The sequence below is a fragment of the Falco biarmicus genome, chromosome 3 (assembly GCF_023638135.1).
Source record: "Falco biarmicus isolate bFalBia1 chromosome 3, bFalBia1.pri, whole genome shotgun sequence".
In the NCBI taxonomy this organism is placed as follows: Eukaryota; Metazoa; Chordata; class Aves; order Falconiformes; family Falconidae; genus Falco; species Falco biarmicus.
The window spans coordinates 112,750,869-112,769,984 of record NC_079290.1 but is presented as its reverse complement, the minus strand read 5'-3'; the positions used below and the strand labels follow the sequence as shown (position 1 = coordinate 112,769,984).

At 45.1% G+C, this 19,116-nt stretch overlaps 2 protein-coding genes across 20 annotated transcripts in view; both read left to right on the top strand.

Moving 5' to 3' along the window:
* The window catches only part of KIF1B (kinesin family member 1B), a 96,855-nt gene extending 91,428 nt beyond the window's left edge, over positions 1 to 5,427 (top strand). For all 19 annotated transcript variants that reach the window (XM_056330692.1, XM_056330690.1, XM_056330682.1 and 16 more), the window contains one exon: positions 681 to 5,427. In XM_056330692.1, the coding sequence (XP_056186667.1) occupies positions 681 to 723 (43 nt within the window). In that variant the 3' untranslated portion in view covers positions 724 to 5,427. The remainder of the gene's footprint in view (positions 1 to 680) is intronic.
* A 1,100-nt stretch (positions 5,428 to 6,527) lies between these two features.
* PGD (phosphogluconate dehydrogenase) lies at positions 6,528 to 18,557 on the top strand. Its single transcript, XM_056330699.1, has 13 exons — positions 6,528 to 6,656; positions 7,129 to 7,204; positions 7,644 to 7,823; positions 7,957 to 8,022; positions 9,148 to 9,266; positions 10,621 to 10,690; positions 11,043 to 11,177; positions 11,927 to 12,116; positions 14,743 to 14,873; positions 15,364 to 15,497; positions 15,852 to 15,951; positions 17,484 to 17,606; positions 18,269 to 18,557. The coding sequence occupies exons 1-13, from the start codon at positions 6,649 to 6,651 to the stop codon at positions 18,386 to 18,388; spliced, it is 1,452 nt and encodes a 483-aa protein (XP_056186674.1). The 5' UTR covers positions 6,528 to 6,648; the 3' UTR covers positions 18,389 to 18,557.
* Positions 18,558 to 19,116: the final 559 nt, after the last annotated feature.

The window sequence follows — 19,116 nt, the reverse complement described above, 5'->3', positions numbered from 1 at the left end:
AACAAGAAAAAATAGAAAATTGAACAAGCCCCATATTTCAGGGCATGCAGCGCCTGTTGCACTGGCTTGTGACGTTCTTAACAAACGTATCCAGTTTGAACATGTGTGGTATGCTTCATGTAGCACTACCTTTGGAGGCTGCAAAATGGTTTTCTTGTATTGCTGTTTTACAAACTTATAAAGCTTCTTGCTACCTCTGTGCAGACGGGTCTGGACTGCCTTTTCATTGTGTTGATGGTGAGCTGGAGTAGAAGTTCTCATTTCCTTCCCTTCTTCAAACTTCTCTAGAAGCCTTCCCTTTAACACAGGTCACAGACATCCCCTACTTGCTATCTTCCTACTCTACTACTGTCTTCTACTCTGTCTTACTATGCTACGGTAGCTCTTCCTTTCAATAAAAAAAAAAATAAATTAAAAGCTAAGCTATTACTATAGAGCATCAAATAATATTGTCACAATGCAGTCCTTAAAAGATCCCATCTTCCTTTAAAGGAGCACAGCAGGAGAGTGAGAAGTCTTTCTCATTTCAGCCCTTGATACATTTTCCTTTCTAAGCATATGGAGTAAACTAGGACTATATGAAAGGATTTAAAAAAAAAAAAAGTGGACAAACTGTGGGGAGGGAAGAAAAATAAACTTCCTGAATTCAACAAATATTTTTCTACTTCTCTCTTGCACAGGTCAAAACTGGCTCGAAGACGCACGGGCCAGCTGAAGTACTGAGTCCATGTAATGTTCTCATCTGTTCTCCTCACTCACCTTCTGATAGACTAAGTGTTACCTCTCATTTTCTCTTTGTGATTCTTGACAGTTTCTCTTGTATGTAATCCTGTGGCTTAACATCCCCTACCTTCCCAACTCCTTCAGCACATTTTCTAGGCATTCTAACCCTACCTTGTTTCTTTTCACTTGTACTGAGAATCGTACTAGTAGCATGTGGCCAGACAAAAAGAAAGAAAAAAAAAAAAATCAAAAAACGCCCGAGTGATTATGCACGACTAAAAAGAAGAAAAAAAAAGTGTGGGTTTTTTTTTTTTCTTATAACAATTGTTTTCCCATTTCAACTGACCTTTTGGTGTCTGTCCCACTGTCCATTGTTGTCTGTCTAGACTGCTGCAGGTTTTTCATTCGATTTGTGACTTGGCAGTAGTCGTTGGTTCCCTCAGGGCAAAGTTCTAATGCCAGGGAAAGATAACTTCTCCTATGTAGACATTACCCAGACAGGAACTGCAATAGCTCCTCAGGCTTTCTGGATCCAGCCTCTAATTTAAACTCTGTGGAAAGCTGATATTGGACAAATCTATCTGGGCAGACTGAGTTTTGGACTTGGTGCAAGTTTTTGAGTTTGCAGGGTCCAACAGGCTAAGGCATGAGCTGGAAAAAGGTAGGGACCAAACTGAGAACGGCTGGCTGGAATAATCTGTCTTAAAACGCTTGCTGTGGGGTTGCGGGTGCACAGTGCTTGGCTTTAACTCTTTCCCGAAGCACTGACACTCCCTGCTCCACCTCTGAACTGAGCTGGGGAGACGGAACTCGTGCTGATGTGAGGAAACATAAACCACATCGCTGAAATGTTAGGTACAGTCCCTGAAGTTCTAGATGCTCAGCCTTGTGTTTGGCAGATGGAGAGTGTCATTACAGGGAAACAGAAGTGTGGCCGTTCCCCAGAGCTCCTTCGGGAGATCAGCGCAGGAGGGCAGCGTCTCCTCATTCCGCTTTTAGTCCTGACCCCCAGCTCCTATGGGCGCAGTTCTCGCCTCTAGTGGAAGAGACTGACAGCTGTCATCGGTACGTCAGGATAGGCTGCTCTACCTTCGTGTGTCCACCCCCGCTCTGCAGCACGCCGGTGACACCCCATCTGTTGGTGGGGAAAGCATCCTCTGTCTGCAGAACACTCCCCAGGCCTTGCACTTGCAGTGTTCTCCAGGGAACAGCAGGACGTTTTCACTTCTTCTGGAATAACTTTTGAATGTTTCCTGATTTCTCTGCTACAATTTTCATCAGCTAAAACCCCCCAGTTAGTTTTAAGTTCAGAATTAATCCTTCCTGGAGGATGTATCAAGTGGACTCTGGTCCTGGTTGGTGGGGTGGAATAGTTGGCGGCTTGGAGATGAGCTGGGTGGTGTTGGTTCTTGACCTCCGGTGTAGTTCTCCTTGTGGCTGAAGTTTTGGTCCTTGCCCTGCGAAGGGAAAGCAGGATGAATTTTTGTTCTGAGCAGTGAGCTCCTCTCCCTTGGTTAGGTTCAGGGAGGCTGGGGAGGGGGTGGTGGTTCTTTTTCCTTTGGCTGTGCTTCGGGCTGCTGTGCTGCGGTTTGTTGCCTTGCCTTGGGCACCGAGAGGGCTGGCTGTGGGCCTGGGGAGCACGCGGGGGTGTTAGCCTGCGTTCCGCCTCAAGGGAGAGGTACAAGGGCTTCGCTCCGCTGTGACGGTCCCACATCTGGGCACACTCCAGCTCAAGAGAGTCAGTTTGATTTGGCTCCATCAGCAGGTCACGTCACACATTGGAAATTCTGTGGCCAAAAGCGCGCGTGGGACTGGCATCAGCTGAGCAGTTTTTTAGCTTTATGGGGTTTTTGTTCTCCAAAGTGCAATGCATAATGAGGCCTCCTAAAAGCACAGTTGGTGAAGGAGCAGGGAGATGGAGTCTGACACTTGCTAGGACATACCTTTATATATTTTGCAATAGTACTGAAGCTAAAGCACTTGCTCATGCGATCTCCTGTGGTCCTCTGGTTTATTTCAGAACTGGAATCCAAAGTGAGGGAGCATCCTGGGGACCCGGGAGCGTAATGGCGATGTTCTTTTGGTGTTTTGTTTTTTTTTTCTTCTTTCTGGTTTTGTCGTGTTTAATTGTGTGTGACTTAATACAGTGGTAATGTTCCTTTTGTTATGCAATGGATGATAATGCACTTCCAGTGTGCGGATAAGTAAGACTGCTAGTGCTGCAGGAGGGCTCCTCAAGCTGGAGTTAAGCTGATCTCAAGAATTACCTATTTCAAGCACTAAGTTGTTGCTGCCATCACCACTGTTTGTAATGAAAGTGGAACCAGTTTGAGGAGACGTAGCAATTTAGGTGGAGGCATTTTGTAACACACTGAGAGCATTTTAATTTTTATCTTTTTCTTTTTTTAACTAGAAGAAAACTAGTTTGCTAAGTCTTTGCTTTGGATAAGCCAGAAAATTGACTAAGGGGATATAGGCATTGCATAAAAACATGATTAAGGGATCTTCCTTTAAAAGTAGGAAGAGACAGATGCTTATTTTATTCAGAGCTGGAAGTGTTACAGCCGTGTTGCGTAAATGTTGCTCTTCTATCTAAAGACTCCGAGCAGCTTCTGATGATTTGGTGTCTAGGTGGATAACAGATCGTCAGAAGAGCAAAATCCTGTTTTCAAGCATCAGTATCTCTTAAAGCTGCATAATCTGTGACAAAACAGGTTGCTGTTGTGTGGAGTTCAAATGGGCATGTTACTGTTTGCAGGTCTGGCACAAGGGCACACAGTTACAGTTTTTCACCAATTACTGAAGCCTACTTTGAGACATCGGTTTCCCTGCTTAAAACTGGACTGAAATAAATTCAAGGTTTCTTTAAAAGGATAACCAAGTGGATTTCCAGTCACTGTAAAGCTTTTTTTTGATCTAGCCCAACATGTTAGAAATCTCTTTTTAGCAACAGAAAGCAAGCAGGGGAAAATGTGATAAGCTGCCTCCTCTTGACATTGAAAAACCCGCTCCTGGTTACTCGCTGCGTGTGTGTGCAGTCCTGGAGTCAGACAGCTCTGGGGACGCGGCCGCTGGAGACGAGGCACAGTGCTGTGGGCCTGCCAGCCCGCCGAGCACAAGCACTGGTAGTAAATTTGACAGGCATTCCTTGGAGAGAGTCAGTGCGAAGCTGTGCCATAGCTTGGGTTTTTATGTTCCTCACTGAAAGGAAGGAGCAAATGATGTTTTTTGTCCGTTGAAAATTATGTTGTTGGTCTTGGAGGTTCCTGGATATTTTAAAACTAAACTAAACTTCCTATACTGTATTTTAGAAATGCACTTTAAGTACCTTTTTAAAGAAGATTCCTGTATTCTGGGATGCAGAAGGGAAGGGAATGTTATTTCCAGACTAAGAAAGGGTGGGGTTTGGTTTTTTTTTTTTTTTGGTCGGTCCTTATTATATTATAGTCCTTATTACTGATTAGCAAAAAGGTATTTCAAAGCAAAGACTTTACTTTTTGCTGCTTGTTATCTAATTTACAGGGATTTATTTTTATGTAATGTATTGTATATTTATACATCTGTAATTAATTGCACATTAGATAAGAGGATTAGCTTTGGTATAACACCCATTGGTACTATACAGTCAACTAATACTGCCTATGCATACGCATCTTCCTGGTACTCTCGCGCAGCCTTAGTTTGTGTTAGTTTATACCGTGGTGGGTGTTTTTGTTGGAGATGCAGCTGTTACCCTGCTGCTGGAGGAAGGATAACGGTGCTGCTCTGGAACGGTTGGCGGAATGTACGTTAAGTGGGTCTCTGACATGTATGCATTGCATCTCTCCATTGTAGTTGTTAACCCCAATGTGTGGTCTGAACTGTACTGTATGTAGCAGGAATGTATTAATTTTGTGCTTCCTTGTTTAAAAACATCAGCTGTTCAAGAACAGGATTGACTTTTTTGTTCAGAAGGCCATTTATGCGTTCTAAGTATTTGAAATCAAAACTAGTCCAACACTAACCAGATGGATGTGTCCAATGTTATTTGGAACAGGTTTTAAATTGCCGGGCTCAGCTGTGTATTCAGAAAACCGAGGGTACGGAGCTCCCAGGTCTTCGGTTCTTCATGTTGCCATGTTAATGGCCTGATCCTGAGCAGCACCCAGTACCTCTGGCTCGCCTTGAAACCAGGGACTAGAGGCAGAGGGAGTCTCAAAAGATCAGCACTTCCCAGGATCAGTTCTTAATTTTCCACTCCGCTTGTTCTTACTTCACGTGTAGTTGATTAAGGTTCTTGAATTGGGACGTTAGACATGCTGTTGCACTGAAATACATACTTTTTTAATTGCGGTCCCCATCTCCCTGTTCAATCTGTCTGTACACTAAGTATACAAGGTATATGCTGTATAAGTGGCCTTCTTGAACAAATCTCTTTGCAAACTGACTTCATCCCAGCAAAGGAGTGTATCAGCAACACTGTACATTAATTTCAGGTTTTCGTTTTCTTATTTTATTTTGTAAATATATCCGATATTTGGAGCTTGAGTATACAAAATGTAAATATAGTTCATGTATTTGTACTAATTCTGATCCATTTGCTGTATAGCCTTAGGTGTGCAATGCAGGTATCTAACTGTGTATGGTAACCTTGCACCACTGAATTGTTAGTGAACGAGGTGAAACAATAAAGGTACAACCCAACCAGTGCATTAGCAGATACAACATGTACTCCTTTTATTATGATTTAATTACTGGGACCTTATAATGATCACTTGTTTTCCATACCTGTCCTGAATAAGCTTACTCTTTTGTGAAATTTGCCTCAGCTGTTCTTGAGGAAGATGAGAGGCCCTTCTGCCCTCCCTCTCCTTCCTCACCCTTTTCCCTTTATGTTACACAGCATTTAGAAGTAGTTTCTGGGTGCTTTCAAAAGATTCTTTTGATGGAAAGATAAAATAAGTTGTCGTAGAGCTGCCATTAGACACTCGCTTATCTGGGTGTGGCTGTTAAAAATGAGAGGAAGCGTGTGAAATCAAACCACGGCAGGTAACTGCGGAGTGTGAGGCACCAGCTCTGTGGAGAAGGGTGTGCCAGGGAGTCCCTGCGCCTCCTCCCCGTCTGCAGGCAGAGCTTTGTAGTGTTACCAGTCACGGGGGGGAAGCCGGTCGGGGCCTTCCCAAAGCATCCCGGCCCCGCGGGCGGGGGCCGCTGCTTGCTGTCCGACACGGCTCCTGCCCCCGAAGCGCTGCGCCATGGCAGACGTTTGTCAGGCTGCTGGCGACATCTGGTCTTACGGGGGAAGCGGCCGCGGGTGCCCTGCCGGCTTCTGGCTGCTGTCGCCCGTCCCCGACAGTTTTCCGGTCGCACCTGGGTAACGACTGCCCCGGGTGGCCCCTGCCCCCCGGCTGGCGCTGCCGCGAGGCGCTGCCCGGCTGCGGTCACCTTCCTGCAGCCCCTGCCCCACGCCCCGGGGCTCGGCGGCCGCGTGCTCGCAGCGTGCCCTGAGCGGGGACAACGCGCCCAGGCGTTGGCCTGTCGCGATGGTGGACCGACTGTCGAGGAGCGGCGGCATGAAGCGAGCCAGCTTCTCTGGAGCCTCATTTAGTCTCGACGCTGACGCGAGCTTCCTAAGTTTTCCTCCGGCCGCATTCTAGGATGCCCCGAAGACGGACGGGGGCCTGGCGCCCCCGGGCCGCGTCCACAGCTGGCCTGGCGGCGCCGACCCGCTGACCGAGGCAGGGCGGAGGAAGGGGCCGCTGCCGGCCGCCGTTCTCCGGGCTCGCGCCGAGCGCGGCCACTTTAAGGGGGCGGGGCGCTCCCGCCATCGGCCCATGGGCGGGGGGCGGAGCCTGCCGGAACAGCCAATGGGCGCGCCCCGGCCGCGCGGCTGAGGGGCTATCCGGCGCGCGCTGCAGGCCGAGCTCCGCCGCCGCCAGCGCCGCCATGGCCCAGTGAGCGCCGGGGGCGGGCGGGGGGCGCGGGGCCCAGCTGCGCTGCGCGGGCGGCCCGCGGCGGGGGAAGGCGGTGGGCCCGCGGGGGGGGGGGGCGCGCGGCGGCCGGGCCCGGCAGCGGGGAGTTCGCCCTGCCCGGCACCCGCGGCGGGGCGCGGCGCGGCCCTCGCACGGCAGCCCTCGGCGGCACGTCCCGGTGCCGGGCAGCCCGCGCCGCGGCGGTGGGGCCGTGGCTGAGCTGGGTCCACCAGGGACGCGCTGGCGGCGCCCGGGCCGGGTATCGTGCGCACTCGCCTCCCGGTGCCGGGCGGCTGGGCCAGCTGCCGCTGAGCCGGGGCGCGGCTGTGCGTGCGGGGCCGCCCCGGGGCGCGGGCAGCCGGCGGAGCGCCCTGCCCAGCCCCGCGGAGGGGTGGGCTGCCCCAGCACGGAGCCGCCGCAGCCGCTCACCGCTCGCTTCTCTCCCGCCTTGCAGGGCTGACATCGCTCTGATCGGACTGGCCGTGATGGGCCAGAACCTGATCCTGAACATGAACGACCATGGCTTCGTGGTAAGGGCAGGACGGTGTTCAGGAGCCACTAGCGCCTGGGGCTGGAGCCAAGCACTTTACGGGGTTTGGGGGTTTCCTTTCCCTTGTGACGGTCTAATGAGTATCGGTCTAACGGGTATCGCTTCTCCTTTCAGTCACAACCGAGGCTGCCCCTTGTCCCGCTCCCAGAGCAGCCCCGCGGTGCGTGCCGCGCTCAGCCGGCCGCCTGGCCTGTTAGTTACGTAGGGTTTTTCCCTGAAGTTTGCTTAGGGCTTGGCCACGACCCGCAGGTTCCCAAGGCACGTGCAGGGACATGCTGCAGGTTCATCCCAGCTTTGTGTCTGTAGGGAAGGTGGAAGTGGGAGAGCACGTAGCGTTGAACCTTACTTAATTTCTACTCCAAGCTAAAGTAACTGCTCTGTCGGCAGCTTTTGTTAACGTGGGTTTTTTGCTCCCCCAGGTTTGTGCTTTTAACAGGACAGTTTCCAAAGTGGATGACTTTCTGGCCAGTGAAGCCAAGGGAACCAAAGTGATTGGTGCTCACAGCCTGGAAGAGATGGTCTCCCACTTAAAGAAGCCCCGTCGCGTTATCTTGCTGGTGAAGGCTGGCAGTGCAGTGGATGACTTCATCAATAAATTGGTGAGGCAAATATTCTATCTGTGATTCCTTTTGTCTTTTTGGAGAAGTTATGTTTAGAAGATCTCAATTATTCATCACTAATGAGGTTTGGAATGCATGGATAAAATCAAACTGCCAGTTTATTTTTTTGCAGGTGCCGTTGTTGGAGACTGGAGACATCATAATTGATGGTGGGAATTCCGAGTACAGAGATACCACGGTAAGTCTGTTTTCTGCCTGAAGTGGATGAATGAAATACACATGATTCTGTCTCCTCTGATCATCAGAATAGTCAGCTGATAAGATGCCATCTCCCCCCTGCTTGGGGAAGGATCTCTACAAAACCAGATCATGCAGCCTATTAAAATGCAATTGTTACAGTAGTTAAGGACTGTTATGTAAGTATATTTTTATAGAAGTTGCTCGAATCATCAAAGAATATTTTTATTGAGATCTTTTAAAGAGTGATGGTCTTTAGACAATTTCCTGTTACAATCTTAAGGTGCTTTCAGGGAGATTTGAAAATCTGAAGATATTTGTGGAGTTGTTGTTTTATCCCAATCCTACATGACCACAGGAAAAGCCTGTAAGACAGAACTGCTGGTTTGGCTGTCTCAGTAACGAGAACAGCAGAGTAATTATCTGTTTAAAAAAACAAACAAACAAACCCGCAACAAAAAAAGCTTGCAATAGGGCTGACCTATAGAAGTTAAAGGAGTTCCGTTAGCGTATCTGGGATGGTTCTGTGAAAATACTGCTTTCAGATTGGTACTTCTGAATCTTGGAAGGGGTGCCGATATTAGTCTTTCTGCTTTGGCATCCTGATTTTGGATGAGTGAGTTGGCCATGCCAGAGTAAAAAACAGGTATTAAATAAGGATTAATACTTGGGGAGCTTGCAGCTTCCCTTAAGGATCTCAGCCTGTGCTCCTCTCCCACTCAGAGGGAATTAGTTGCTCTTACAGTTGTTCATGCTTGCACCTTCACTCTGCAATGAACTCGGCAACTCCACCTCGGGCCTAATCTGCCTCCCCCACATCTTTGCACACAGCATGTATCACCTGATACTTAATTCCGAGCCTTTTCCAGCCTCAGTGCTGCTCTTTTCTATTCGGTGCTTCCAAGGACTTTGTTTTCTCAGCATGTCTGTTTTGCAGGGACCCATGTCAAAGCAACTGCACGTTTCCTAATGTTCACTTTGGTGCATGTACAAACTTCCTCTAAGGTTGTCTCTTCTAGCATGTCCAGAGCAGCACTGAAACCTAATTTTAGCTCTAAATTTCTAACCTTTGTAGGGCTCTGGCATTAAAAGAAATTAAATAATGCTGCTCTGCTTTTTGTTCCAGAGACGTTGTAAGGAGCTACGGGAAAAGGGCATCTTATTTGTTGGAAGTGGTGTTAGTGGTGGAGAGGAGGGTGCCAGATACGGTCCTTCACTCATGCCAGGAGGAGCTAAAGAAGCCTGGTAAGCATGAGCTAGAATATTCTTCGATATGATCTGTAACAAGCATCTTCTGTTCACGTTGAGAGCCGAAGGAGGGGAGGAGGAGGACGTGGGTGTGGAGAGAATAAGATATGTTGCCATTTCACTTCCTCAAGGCTCAAGATTTCTCAACCTAGTTGGGCCCATGGGGCAGTGCTGAGCTTCCATAGCAGGCAAAACAAAGGCACGTTTTTCTTCCAGAAATTCACAGGTGAAAGTAGGACCTGCACAGATCTGAAGGGAGAAATGTGTGCCAGGGGAGAAAGGAAGTTTGCTTAAATTTTAAACAAGTACTGTTTATTGATTATGATTTTTCTTTTGAGGCCCTATGCACTTGGAAAGCTGTTAACCATGAAACAGGCAGCAGCAAATATCCCTGCAGTGATAGACACCATAAAAAGAGCCCTCAGTATGTGTTTGTACTGGCTATTAAATACATGATTTTTTTTCAAGTTTCTGCCATGCTGCTGTGCTCTTCTGCACTCATGTTACTGTAAAGGTCTGTCTATCAATGTTCATATTAAACTTCCTCCCTGTGAACATCTGCCTGGTCAAATTTGACAGCGCAAAGCCAGAAACAACATCACAGTAATCTGCTGTCTGATAATTTTTTTGCCATAAGCAGCTCAGTAAAGACAGCTTCTATTTGCCACCCTTACCTGAACTTTGTCCCCCGCCCTTTTCACAGCACCTGCGGCCCGTGTGCCACCCATGCTCCTTTCCCAGTGCTGCTCCAAACTCGACATTCTGTAACGCTGTCCTGTTGGCTAAGCAATTCAGTACGCTTGAGGAGCCTGGCAATGACAAAAGCTCCTGCTTCCTGCAGTAATGCAGATAACTGTATCCTCACTTGCATTTGTGGAGTTTCTTTCCTCCTTCCCTCTATTCCACCAGATCACCCTGGATTTTTCTTGCGGCTATAGAACAGAATGGGATTTTGTTCCAATTCCACCACTAATCCTTTAATGAGTATGAGCCTGTATCATAACCTGCCTCTCTATTTCTCCATTTCTAAAATAGAGAATATAGAGAATAAAATAGAGAAATTTGGGTTCCTTTAGGTATATTAAGCTTGTTGCACAGTGTTGCAAGTGTGACATTGGGTTGTCCTCATTTCTTGCGAACAGTGTCTTGTTCTGGGAAGAGCATACATTTTATTTGACATCGCTGTGTGGTAGGTTATCAACCTACCAGGATTCCCTCACACCGAACTGCTTTTTGGCAGGTTACAGAAGGATGAATCATACTGGTGGATTTTTTTTGTTGTTTTTTCTTTTTTTCGTGTGGTGTTTGTGACCTCTGCCTATCTGCTGAGGCGTATTATTTCTCCCCACAGGCCCCACATCAAGACCATATTTCAAAGCATTGCTGCTAAAGTGGGATCTGGGGAACCTTGTTGTGACTGGGTAAATATTAATCTGATACTGACCTTAACTTGTGGTTAGATCCAGGCTAAGATAGTTTGGTTGATGAAACTCATGCACGTTTGTCCTTAATAAGGCCAGCGACAGTGGGTTGATTTTCTGTCTGGCTGCATTCGCTTCAAATCTGCCATCTCTGGTAACTTAGCCCATACAACAGAAGGGAAAAGCTCTTTGGCTGGATCATGTGCTGGGGGAGCTAAATGGAACTGTGAGCCACAGTGTTTTCAGCTAGTAATGGGTTTTTTTTAGGCAGGAGGAAGCTATAGGCAGGTATTAAACACTGGAAGTGGTGGCAGTGCTGTTGCCAATGCCATTTTTTGATATTTCCTGACAGGTAGGAGATGAAGGTGCTGGACACTTTGTGAAGATGGTGCACAATGGGATTGAATATGGAGACATGCAGCTGATCTGTGAGGCCTATCACCTGATGAAAGATGTGGTGGGCATGGAGCATGAGGAGATGTCAAAGGTGATCTGTCATTTTTGGTGTCTTGCCTTCCTGAGCCAAGTGGCTGTGTCTGCCATTGAAGGAGGCAGCTGGGCTGTTTGTACATCATGAGGTTGAAGGTAAAGCTGCTTGTACGTCATGAAGTTAAATTTTCTGATGTGCCTTCTACCAAGGGCAGAGCACGATATTCCTGAGCTTTAAATGAGGCGGGGAGCAGCAAGCATGTACACCTGAATGTTGTCTAAAATCTCCCATTCTATGGCTGGTTTCTCCCCAGGGAGCAGCTTCTTGTAGAGAGAAGTGAATGATCTTGCCTGAAAAAAGCTAGTAAAACATCGAATGTTATAATCAAGCTGGCAAATCTTGCAAAGTCCTTGTTGAAGCAAGTCAAATAAGTATGATGTGTCTTGAAATGGCAGTTCTGTTTCCAGCCTTCAGTGCCTGTGATGATAGGCAGCAGGACGGGCTATGCCTCTGCCTTCCTGCTTGGAGATGGGTGCTCTCGGCTCCGACTCTGAGCTGTGCTCCTTCCAGTGCAGGGCTCCTGCACAATGGCCTTCCAGCAGCGCTGAAATTGTTGGTAGATGTGACAGGGTGCCAATAACCAGTAACTGAGATAGTATGACCCCCTTTTTGTATGTATATATATATATGTATGTCTGTGTACACATACATCAGTAAATCGGTTGAGATACATAGTAAATCAGTGTGTGTACATATATGTGTGTGTATATATATATATATATATATGCTTTTTTCTCCTTTTCCAGGTATTTCAGGAATGGAATAAAACAGAGTTAGACTCTTTCCTGATCGAAATCACAGCCAATATCCTCAAATTCAAAGACAGCGATGGAAAATACCTCCTCCCAAAGATCAAGGACAGCGCGGGACAAAAAGGCACAGGAAAGTGGACAGCCATTTCTGCCCTGGAATATGGGGTCCCCGTCACACTCATAGGTAACTGGTTCCTTGATCTGGCCTCGTCTTTCCTGCTGGCATGTACCACATCACAGTAAGGAGCACGGTAACGGATAATCTCAGAAATAAGCCCACGCTAGGGCTTGGCTCGAAGAGGCTTTTCTAGGTGTAGCCATTGCAGTCTTTCTGCCCATGAGAGCCGTTACTGTTTTTCTTGCTGGGCTTGGTTTTTACTTTGTTTCTCAAATGTTGGCAGTAGTGTTATCATGCCTTCGTCCGTGGTATCTTCATAGTGCTGGTGATGACTCGGTGACAGGTGAATGTAAGTGCAGTGCTAGAAGTGTCACACTAGATTGATGAAATTAATGTCAGCTCCTCTCAGTAATACTCCACCTTATCTGCTACTCCAAATCACATCATAGTCTTAGAAATATTAAAAAAAAAAGAAAAAAGTTGGGGCAGGACACTCTGAAAACCTTGTTGCTTGACCATTGCTTGATAAGTACTTAGACTTCTCTGAAGGCATAAGGATTATTTTTCAGGTATCTAAGTCTTCTATTTCGGTGTTTTGTTATAACTTGGCTAGCCCCAGCATTGGTGTGACTAAACAGAAACACGAGGGTTGGACTGTATTATGGGTTGAGGAGCACAGACAGATTTTTTTTTTTTTTTTGAGGCTAGCAGCAGACCACCACCCTAGGATGATGGTTGCTGTTTTTCCAATACAACAGTTAATTGTGGTGTTTCTTCATGCACTCCGGACTACTGCTGGCTTTTGTTTTGTGGCTAATAAGGCTGCTGACCCAAAACCAAACTAAGGTGATGGACATGTATTTTGTAATTGCTTTGAATTGTATCCCTAACGTGTGAGAATTTACCAGCTCACCTACAGACCTAACGGTCTGGGTGCTTACCCTTTTATCTAGCCTGGCTTTTGAATGGAAGTGTGACATAGGAGTTGTAATACATCTGCAACGCATTTAGAGTGCTCTCTTACCACAGGTCCAATGTAGACTTTCCCACCGAGTAAGTAAGGTGACTCAACAGGTTCTTTGCTCTCAAATTGGCTTTAATTTTCATGCTTTCTCTACCTCTATTTCCTTTGCCTTGGCTGGTTGAGTCGTGTTGTAATAGAAGATAAGAAAAACTGTATTCAGTAGGGTGAAAGAGTAACTGCAGTGACAGCTATCAGAGAAATATAGCTGCATTTCAACAATGTATTTTTACAAAACAGGTTTTGTAAATGGTTTTAATGTTCTACTACAGCTATAGTCTTTCAGTTCTAGGCTTGAGAGTGTGTTTCTCGCTTGTGCTGTTAATATTCTCCCGTTTGGGGTTCTTGCGAAGATTAAGGGTGGAGGAAACCCTCCCTAATTAGGCCTCTGCAGTGCCAGGGGAGTGGTGTTAGGTAATGATGTGTTAATAAGGAAGTATGTGCAATAGCCCTTGTGCAAACTTGGCTGTTCATAGGGCAGTTGCTGTGCGTGTGGTTTTACTGCAGAAGCATGACTTGCAGACTTCTGCTTGTAAAAGCAAGTCACGCTGCTCCTCCTTTTTCCTCATTTCCCCCCCCCCCCCCCCCCCCCACTTCTCTTCCCCGGTGCAGAAGGAAGTTTTTGCAGAAATGGAGAGGAGGCAGTTCTGATTTTGATAACAATCTATTAATCGAACTGCAGGGAAGATTCAGGATCTTGTGAAAACATTACTCATTCATCTTGGTTTTGGTTAGTTTGTTTTGAGGGGTGTGGGGGTTTTTTTTGGTAATTCATGACTCACTTAAAAGGTGGAAGAAAAGTTCAGTATGAAGACTATAATAAACGTGATTACTTACCTTCCATCAGACCCTGGAAACTGTTTTGTTTGAGTGTGGCGTTGATTTGGTTTTGGTTTTTTTTTTTTTACCATTAACAATACTGTCTTCAATTGCAAGTAAGTACAGCTTAAACCACCATGATTAGGAATTGACTGAGCCAGATCAAGGGATTTCTCTTCAGGAGCTACTTGGCTAACACCCTAGCCCTGGCAAATGACATTTAGTAACCTGCTCAGTGATGTTATAAAACTTCATTATGGGCTTCTGAATACCAGTGTTACAGGCCTACCAGATTTGTAAAACTTATTTCCTCTTATAAGTTAACCTGCTGAATTTATTCTTGATTTTAATTGCTCTTATTTTGCATGTGTGTATTTCAAAGCACGTTTAGTTAATGTCACTTGGCATTTATGCAGCAGCTTTTTATCTTCAAAACATGATACAGTACTGAGTGAAGTCTTCAACCTTGCCTGTCCCTAGACTGTCATGCAGCGCTGTCTGTCTTTTTGTAGATCAGAGGAGATTTTAAAGTAAATTCTTAAAACTAAGGGCTGTTGAAGTTTCCCAAAGATAAACTTTCATGTGGATGACTTGTGGCTTGTTTTCTTCATTGTTTGAAAGCTGTATTAGTCAATATTTACCCACTGGTTATGCTGACAGGCAGTTTGGTCCCTCAGTAATGCTGTTAAAATAATTCATTTGCACACCTCTCTTCCTGTGTGACTCTGTTTCGCTATGTATGTGGTTCATCATTCAGTGACGTGCTCATTGAGTGCTTGAGGACAAGTATCTCGGGCCTTTACAGCGATGCTGAACTTTCTAATTATCTCCCCTTTCCTGCCATACTTAAAGGTGAAGCTGTGTTTGCACGGTGCCTGTCTTCCCTCAAGGACGAGAGAGTACAGGCCAGTAAGCTGCTGGATGGGCCTAAAATGACCCAATTCAGTGGGAACAAGAAGGCCTTTCTGGAGGACATACGCAAGGTGAGTCACTCTGCTTGCCAGGGTGCTCTATTCAAGCTGTGTATCAAAGCAGGTTTTGGATGGTGAAACCCTGGCGAAGAGCATCTGTGTTTACACTTCATGACAAGTGGTTCGGCTGTCCCATTGTGCATTGTCTAGTGATGTCCACGAGCATAGTGCGACCAGTTCCTTTCCTGACCAAAGAAGGAATTAAAGTCAAAGGCACAGTGGGCAGCGACAACTAGCTGGGGTGCAGGAGGTCAGAATTCATGCAGAGGAGCTTACTTTTTCGCTCCTCAACACTCTGTAGTGGGGGTAATAGCTCTTGAACTCTTTCTGTTGAGACCAGACTTTCCAAAAATTAGAAAGGATATTTTGGTTCTCAAATAGCAGAGATGTGCCTACTGTATTCATCCCTGATGAGATGTGGACTAAACAGAGCATGCAGACACTGAAGTTTCTCATTCAGCTTTGTAGGACTTCACTGGGAATGTGAATTTGTTTTTTCTAGGCCCTGTATGCTTCCAAGATTATCTCATATGCTCAAGGCTTCATGCTGCTGAGACAAGCAGCCAAAGAATTTGGCTGGACACTGAATTATGGTGGCATTGCACTGATGTGGAGGGGAGGCTGCATCATCAGAAGGTAATTAAGATAATGAGGTAACTTAGGTGCGGAGGGGAGAAAAGCAGGCAATTTAGTTTATGCAGTTCTAGACTGACAGGTCTAGAGTCTCTCTTGGAAAATTTATGGAGTCAATCTGCTGTTAAGATACTGAGATGCTGTTTCTGTAGACAGCACTAAAGGTCACCAGATGAAGCCAATTTTCTGGTGGCTTAGCTACTGCAGATTTTCTTTGGTCTTTGTTTTGTTTGCATTTTTCTCAATGTTTGGAATGTGAGTCTGGCTGAATCAAATTTTGGCACTGTAAGTTTTTTGTTCTGGGCCTTTGTTGGAAGCTTTGAAATTTTATTCCTGGTTTACATGTGTTCTGCCTAGTGTGTTCCTGGGAAAAATCAAAGATGCTTTTGATCGAAACCCTGAGCTCCAGAATTTGCTGTTGGATGATTTCTTTAAGACAGCTGTTGAAAACTGCCAGGTGAGTTTCCAAGGAAGGGAGAACATAAAAGCAATAGTTTACAGTCTGGACTTACTCAGCTGCTTTCTTAGGAGTTACCTTTACAGGTCTATTTAGACTGAAAAATGAAAAGGCAGAGAACACCCTTGAAACTGATTTATACAGCATCCTTAATCTAAAAGATTTCTAAACAATCTTTAAGCTCTTTGGGATTGTGTATGTATATCTGTACGCATATAAGGTATGGGTGCAGGAATTCATCATCTATGGCTTCAAGGTACCCTTCTTTAGTAGAACATATCGGGTTTTTTCCCATCCTGATCCTGTAAGACTGCATAGTTGGAGTTGGCTGAAATTGAACAAGAAAGTTACTGTGATGAGGCAGGCTATGCTGAGGTCCAAACTAGAATTCTGCCAGACACCAGGGTTAGCATCCTGTTCTTGAAAAAATGCTTCTTGCCTCCGTTTCATCAGCAAGTTGGAGAACGGTAGTTCTAAATGAAGGAAAAAAAGGGGGTTGCAGCACTGAAGCGCTGCCTTATAAATCAGCATCCAGATACATCAAGTGATGAACTGAGATCTCATGTAATGTTGCAAGGTATATTTGTACTGTTGACCTAAAGATAATACAAACAAACACAGAGTCCTTGTTGTGTCGTGGTTCTTCTCTCCGATGCTAGCCAAGCTGCTGTTAGGAGGTTTCCATTTTAGTATTACGGAAGAGCCTTAGGCAGAGATCTAGCCATTCAGAAGAATTGTGACATGAGGAAAAAATGTCTAGCCTCTGTGAACGTTCTCATCACTGCCCTGCATCTTGTGCCTACTGTGCATTTGGACTTAAGCTGTACAGAGTGCAAAGCTCTGTTCTATTACCACTGTTTGCAGGAGCACCAAAGTAAGTGTTCCAGACCTGCTGTTTGTTTGACCTAGGTCTGTTCAAACAGTGTCCTGATTTTTGGATGGAGTTGACAGGCAGAACTAAAATCACATTATCTGACCAACAAAGAAGTAGTTTCATCATTAATAATTCTTTTAACTGAAGCTGAGTATTCCATGCAGGTTACTAAATCAGATGTACAGTTGAAACGGGGATTACCCACATGTCTTTGAAGTGTTGTGCTGACCTGCTATGCCCTTTGGCGAGCTTTGTACTGTGCTTGATTAGGGGTCCTAAAAGTGCCTCAGTGTTTCCTCAGCATGTTCCCCACTGTGTTCATGTTTTTGGGATGCACTGATTATGTTTATATGAAAGAATAGCATCCTTGCTCGAGGCTGTGGTTTGACTGCACGTGAAGTATATGTTTGCGCGCTTAATGTCCTGTTTGTTAACTCTATCTTACTTGCCATTTTTTTGGATCGACCTCATTTATGTAAAATCAGGAATCTACTGCTGCATTTGCTCAGACTTGGTCAATAGATTTCATATAACGTGAAATAGCACGTCCTGTTAGACTAGAATAGTTCATATGCCTGCCCATACCTCTGAGCAAGCACTGATTAGTTTCTTTCTTTCTTCTCTGTGTTTCCCCCCCACTCCCTTTCCTTTCTTCCAGGACTCTTGGCGACATGTGATCAGTACTGGAATACAGATTGGTATCCCTATGCCCTGCTTCACTACAGCACTTTCTTTTTATGATGGATACAGGCATGAAATATTACCAGCTAACCTGCTTCAGGTAGGTGCCTGAAATAGTGTAGCCAGTCTTCTGCCTACTGAAATACCATCATGTTGTTACTTAAATACTGGTCTAAAGGCCCTAATGGCAATATGTCCTAATCACTCCAACACTGTAAAGATAAAGGCATAGACTGCCTAACATAATTCTATTAAACCTGAAACTCACAGCAATAAAATACTATGAGATACCTGGATAAAGAACATCAGAGATATGGGTATGACAGTGTTACTACTCCATCTGTAAACCAAGGGTAAGATATCTTTGAATCAAAACAGTTTATAAAGAAGTAGGTATCTTTGAACCTTTGGATGTATACTTGTTTTTGAGATTACTACCTAGCAGAAATAATACTTGGTTTTGAGATTACTACCTAGCAGAAATAATACTTGGTTTTGAGATTACTACCTAGCAGAAATAATACTTGGTTTTGAGATTACTACCTAGCAGAAATAATACTTGGTTTTGAGATTACTAGATATTAGTAAGTGTTTAATTGCAGTGGTTTTGCTAATAATGAGAAAATAAGTTTGAATGTTATAATATCGGAGTCGGATCTTACTTCTAGAATTCCTATAGTCAAGTATCAGTAGGTGCAACTTCTAGTACTCGTATGACTGTGATATTCATGTGTCTATTTTGTGTGTCTGTTTTTATTCTAGGCTCAGCGTGATTACTTCGGTGCACATACATATGAATTATTATCAAAGCCAGGTGTATTTATCCATACTAACTGGACAGGCCATGGAGGAAATGTGTCCTCTTCTGCCTACAATGTCTAATGGAAATATTTCCTCTTGAAGCCAAGATACTGTAGATCTCAGATATTCCTCCTAGAATACCACTTTTTACTGTACTGTGCTAGAACTTGTGTTTGGACACTTTTGTAATAACTTGTGGGTATACTTATATATATTATAAGAAAGCTAAATAAATTTGCTTATGAACGCATTGAAGTGTTTTCTTTCCACTGCTGTTGGGCAAAACCGGCTAAAATGTCTTTGTGCAGTATTTAATAGAATACATTTTATAATGATAATATTTTTATTGTATTATAGTGCATAAACTTATAGGGATCAAGATAGAGATGACTGCGTTTCAGTAATTGCTAAAATGGAGAATGGAGATGGCACAGTAACACTGCCCAAGATTCCAGGGAGGTAAGGGCCTTTTTTTTTGTTTCTGCTATTTATTCATAACAGGCAGTAGCTTGGCGCTTAAAGATTAATTCCTGGGTGTTGACCTGCAGTCTTTCACACTGTGAGCTCTGTTTGTTTTCTGTGAAAGTGTGAAGGGTGGGATGGATCATGGAGAAGAAACTTGAATGCAGCTTAGAGGGTGTCAAGATGGATATTCCTGTCACCAAGCTGTTCTTCCTCTAAGTGTTGTTTGTAGTTTTAAGCTCTGGCATAAACTGTTGGCTTAGCTGTGCACCTGCACTATTTTCCCCAAATCTCCCTGCTTCTTTGCCTCTTCTTTCCATGGGGCAATTAAAAATACCTGCATTAGC

What these genes read in the sequence shown, in the direction of transcription:
- PGD (XM_056330699.1), top strand. An exon ending in ATGACTTCATCAATAAATTG is followed by an intron (nt 7,824 to 7,956) that starts GTGAGGCAAATA and finishes ATTTTTTTGCAG; the next exon opens with GTGCCGTTGTTGGAGACTGG. An exon ending in GGAGGCTGCATCATCAGAAG is followed by an intron (nt 15,498 to 15,851) that starts GTAATTAAGATA and finishes TGTTCTGCCTAG; the next exon opens with TGTGTTCCTGGGAAAAATCA.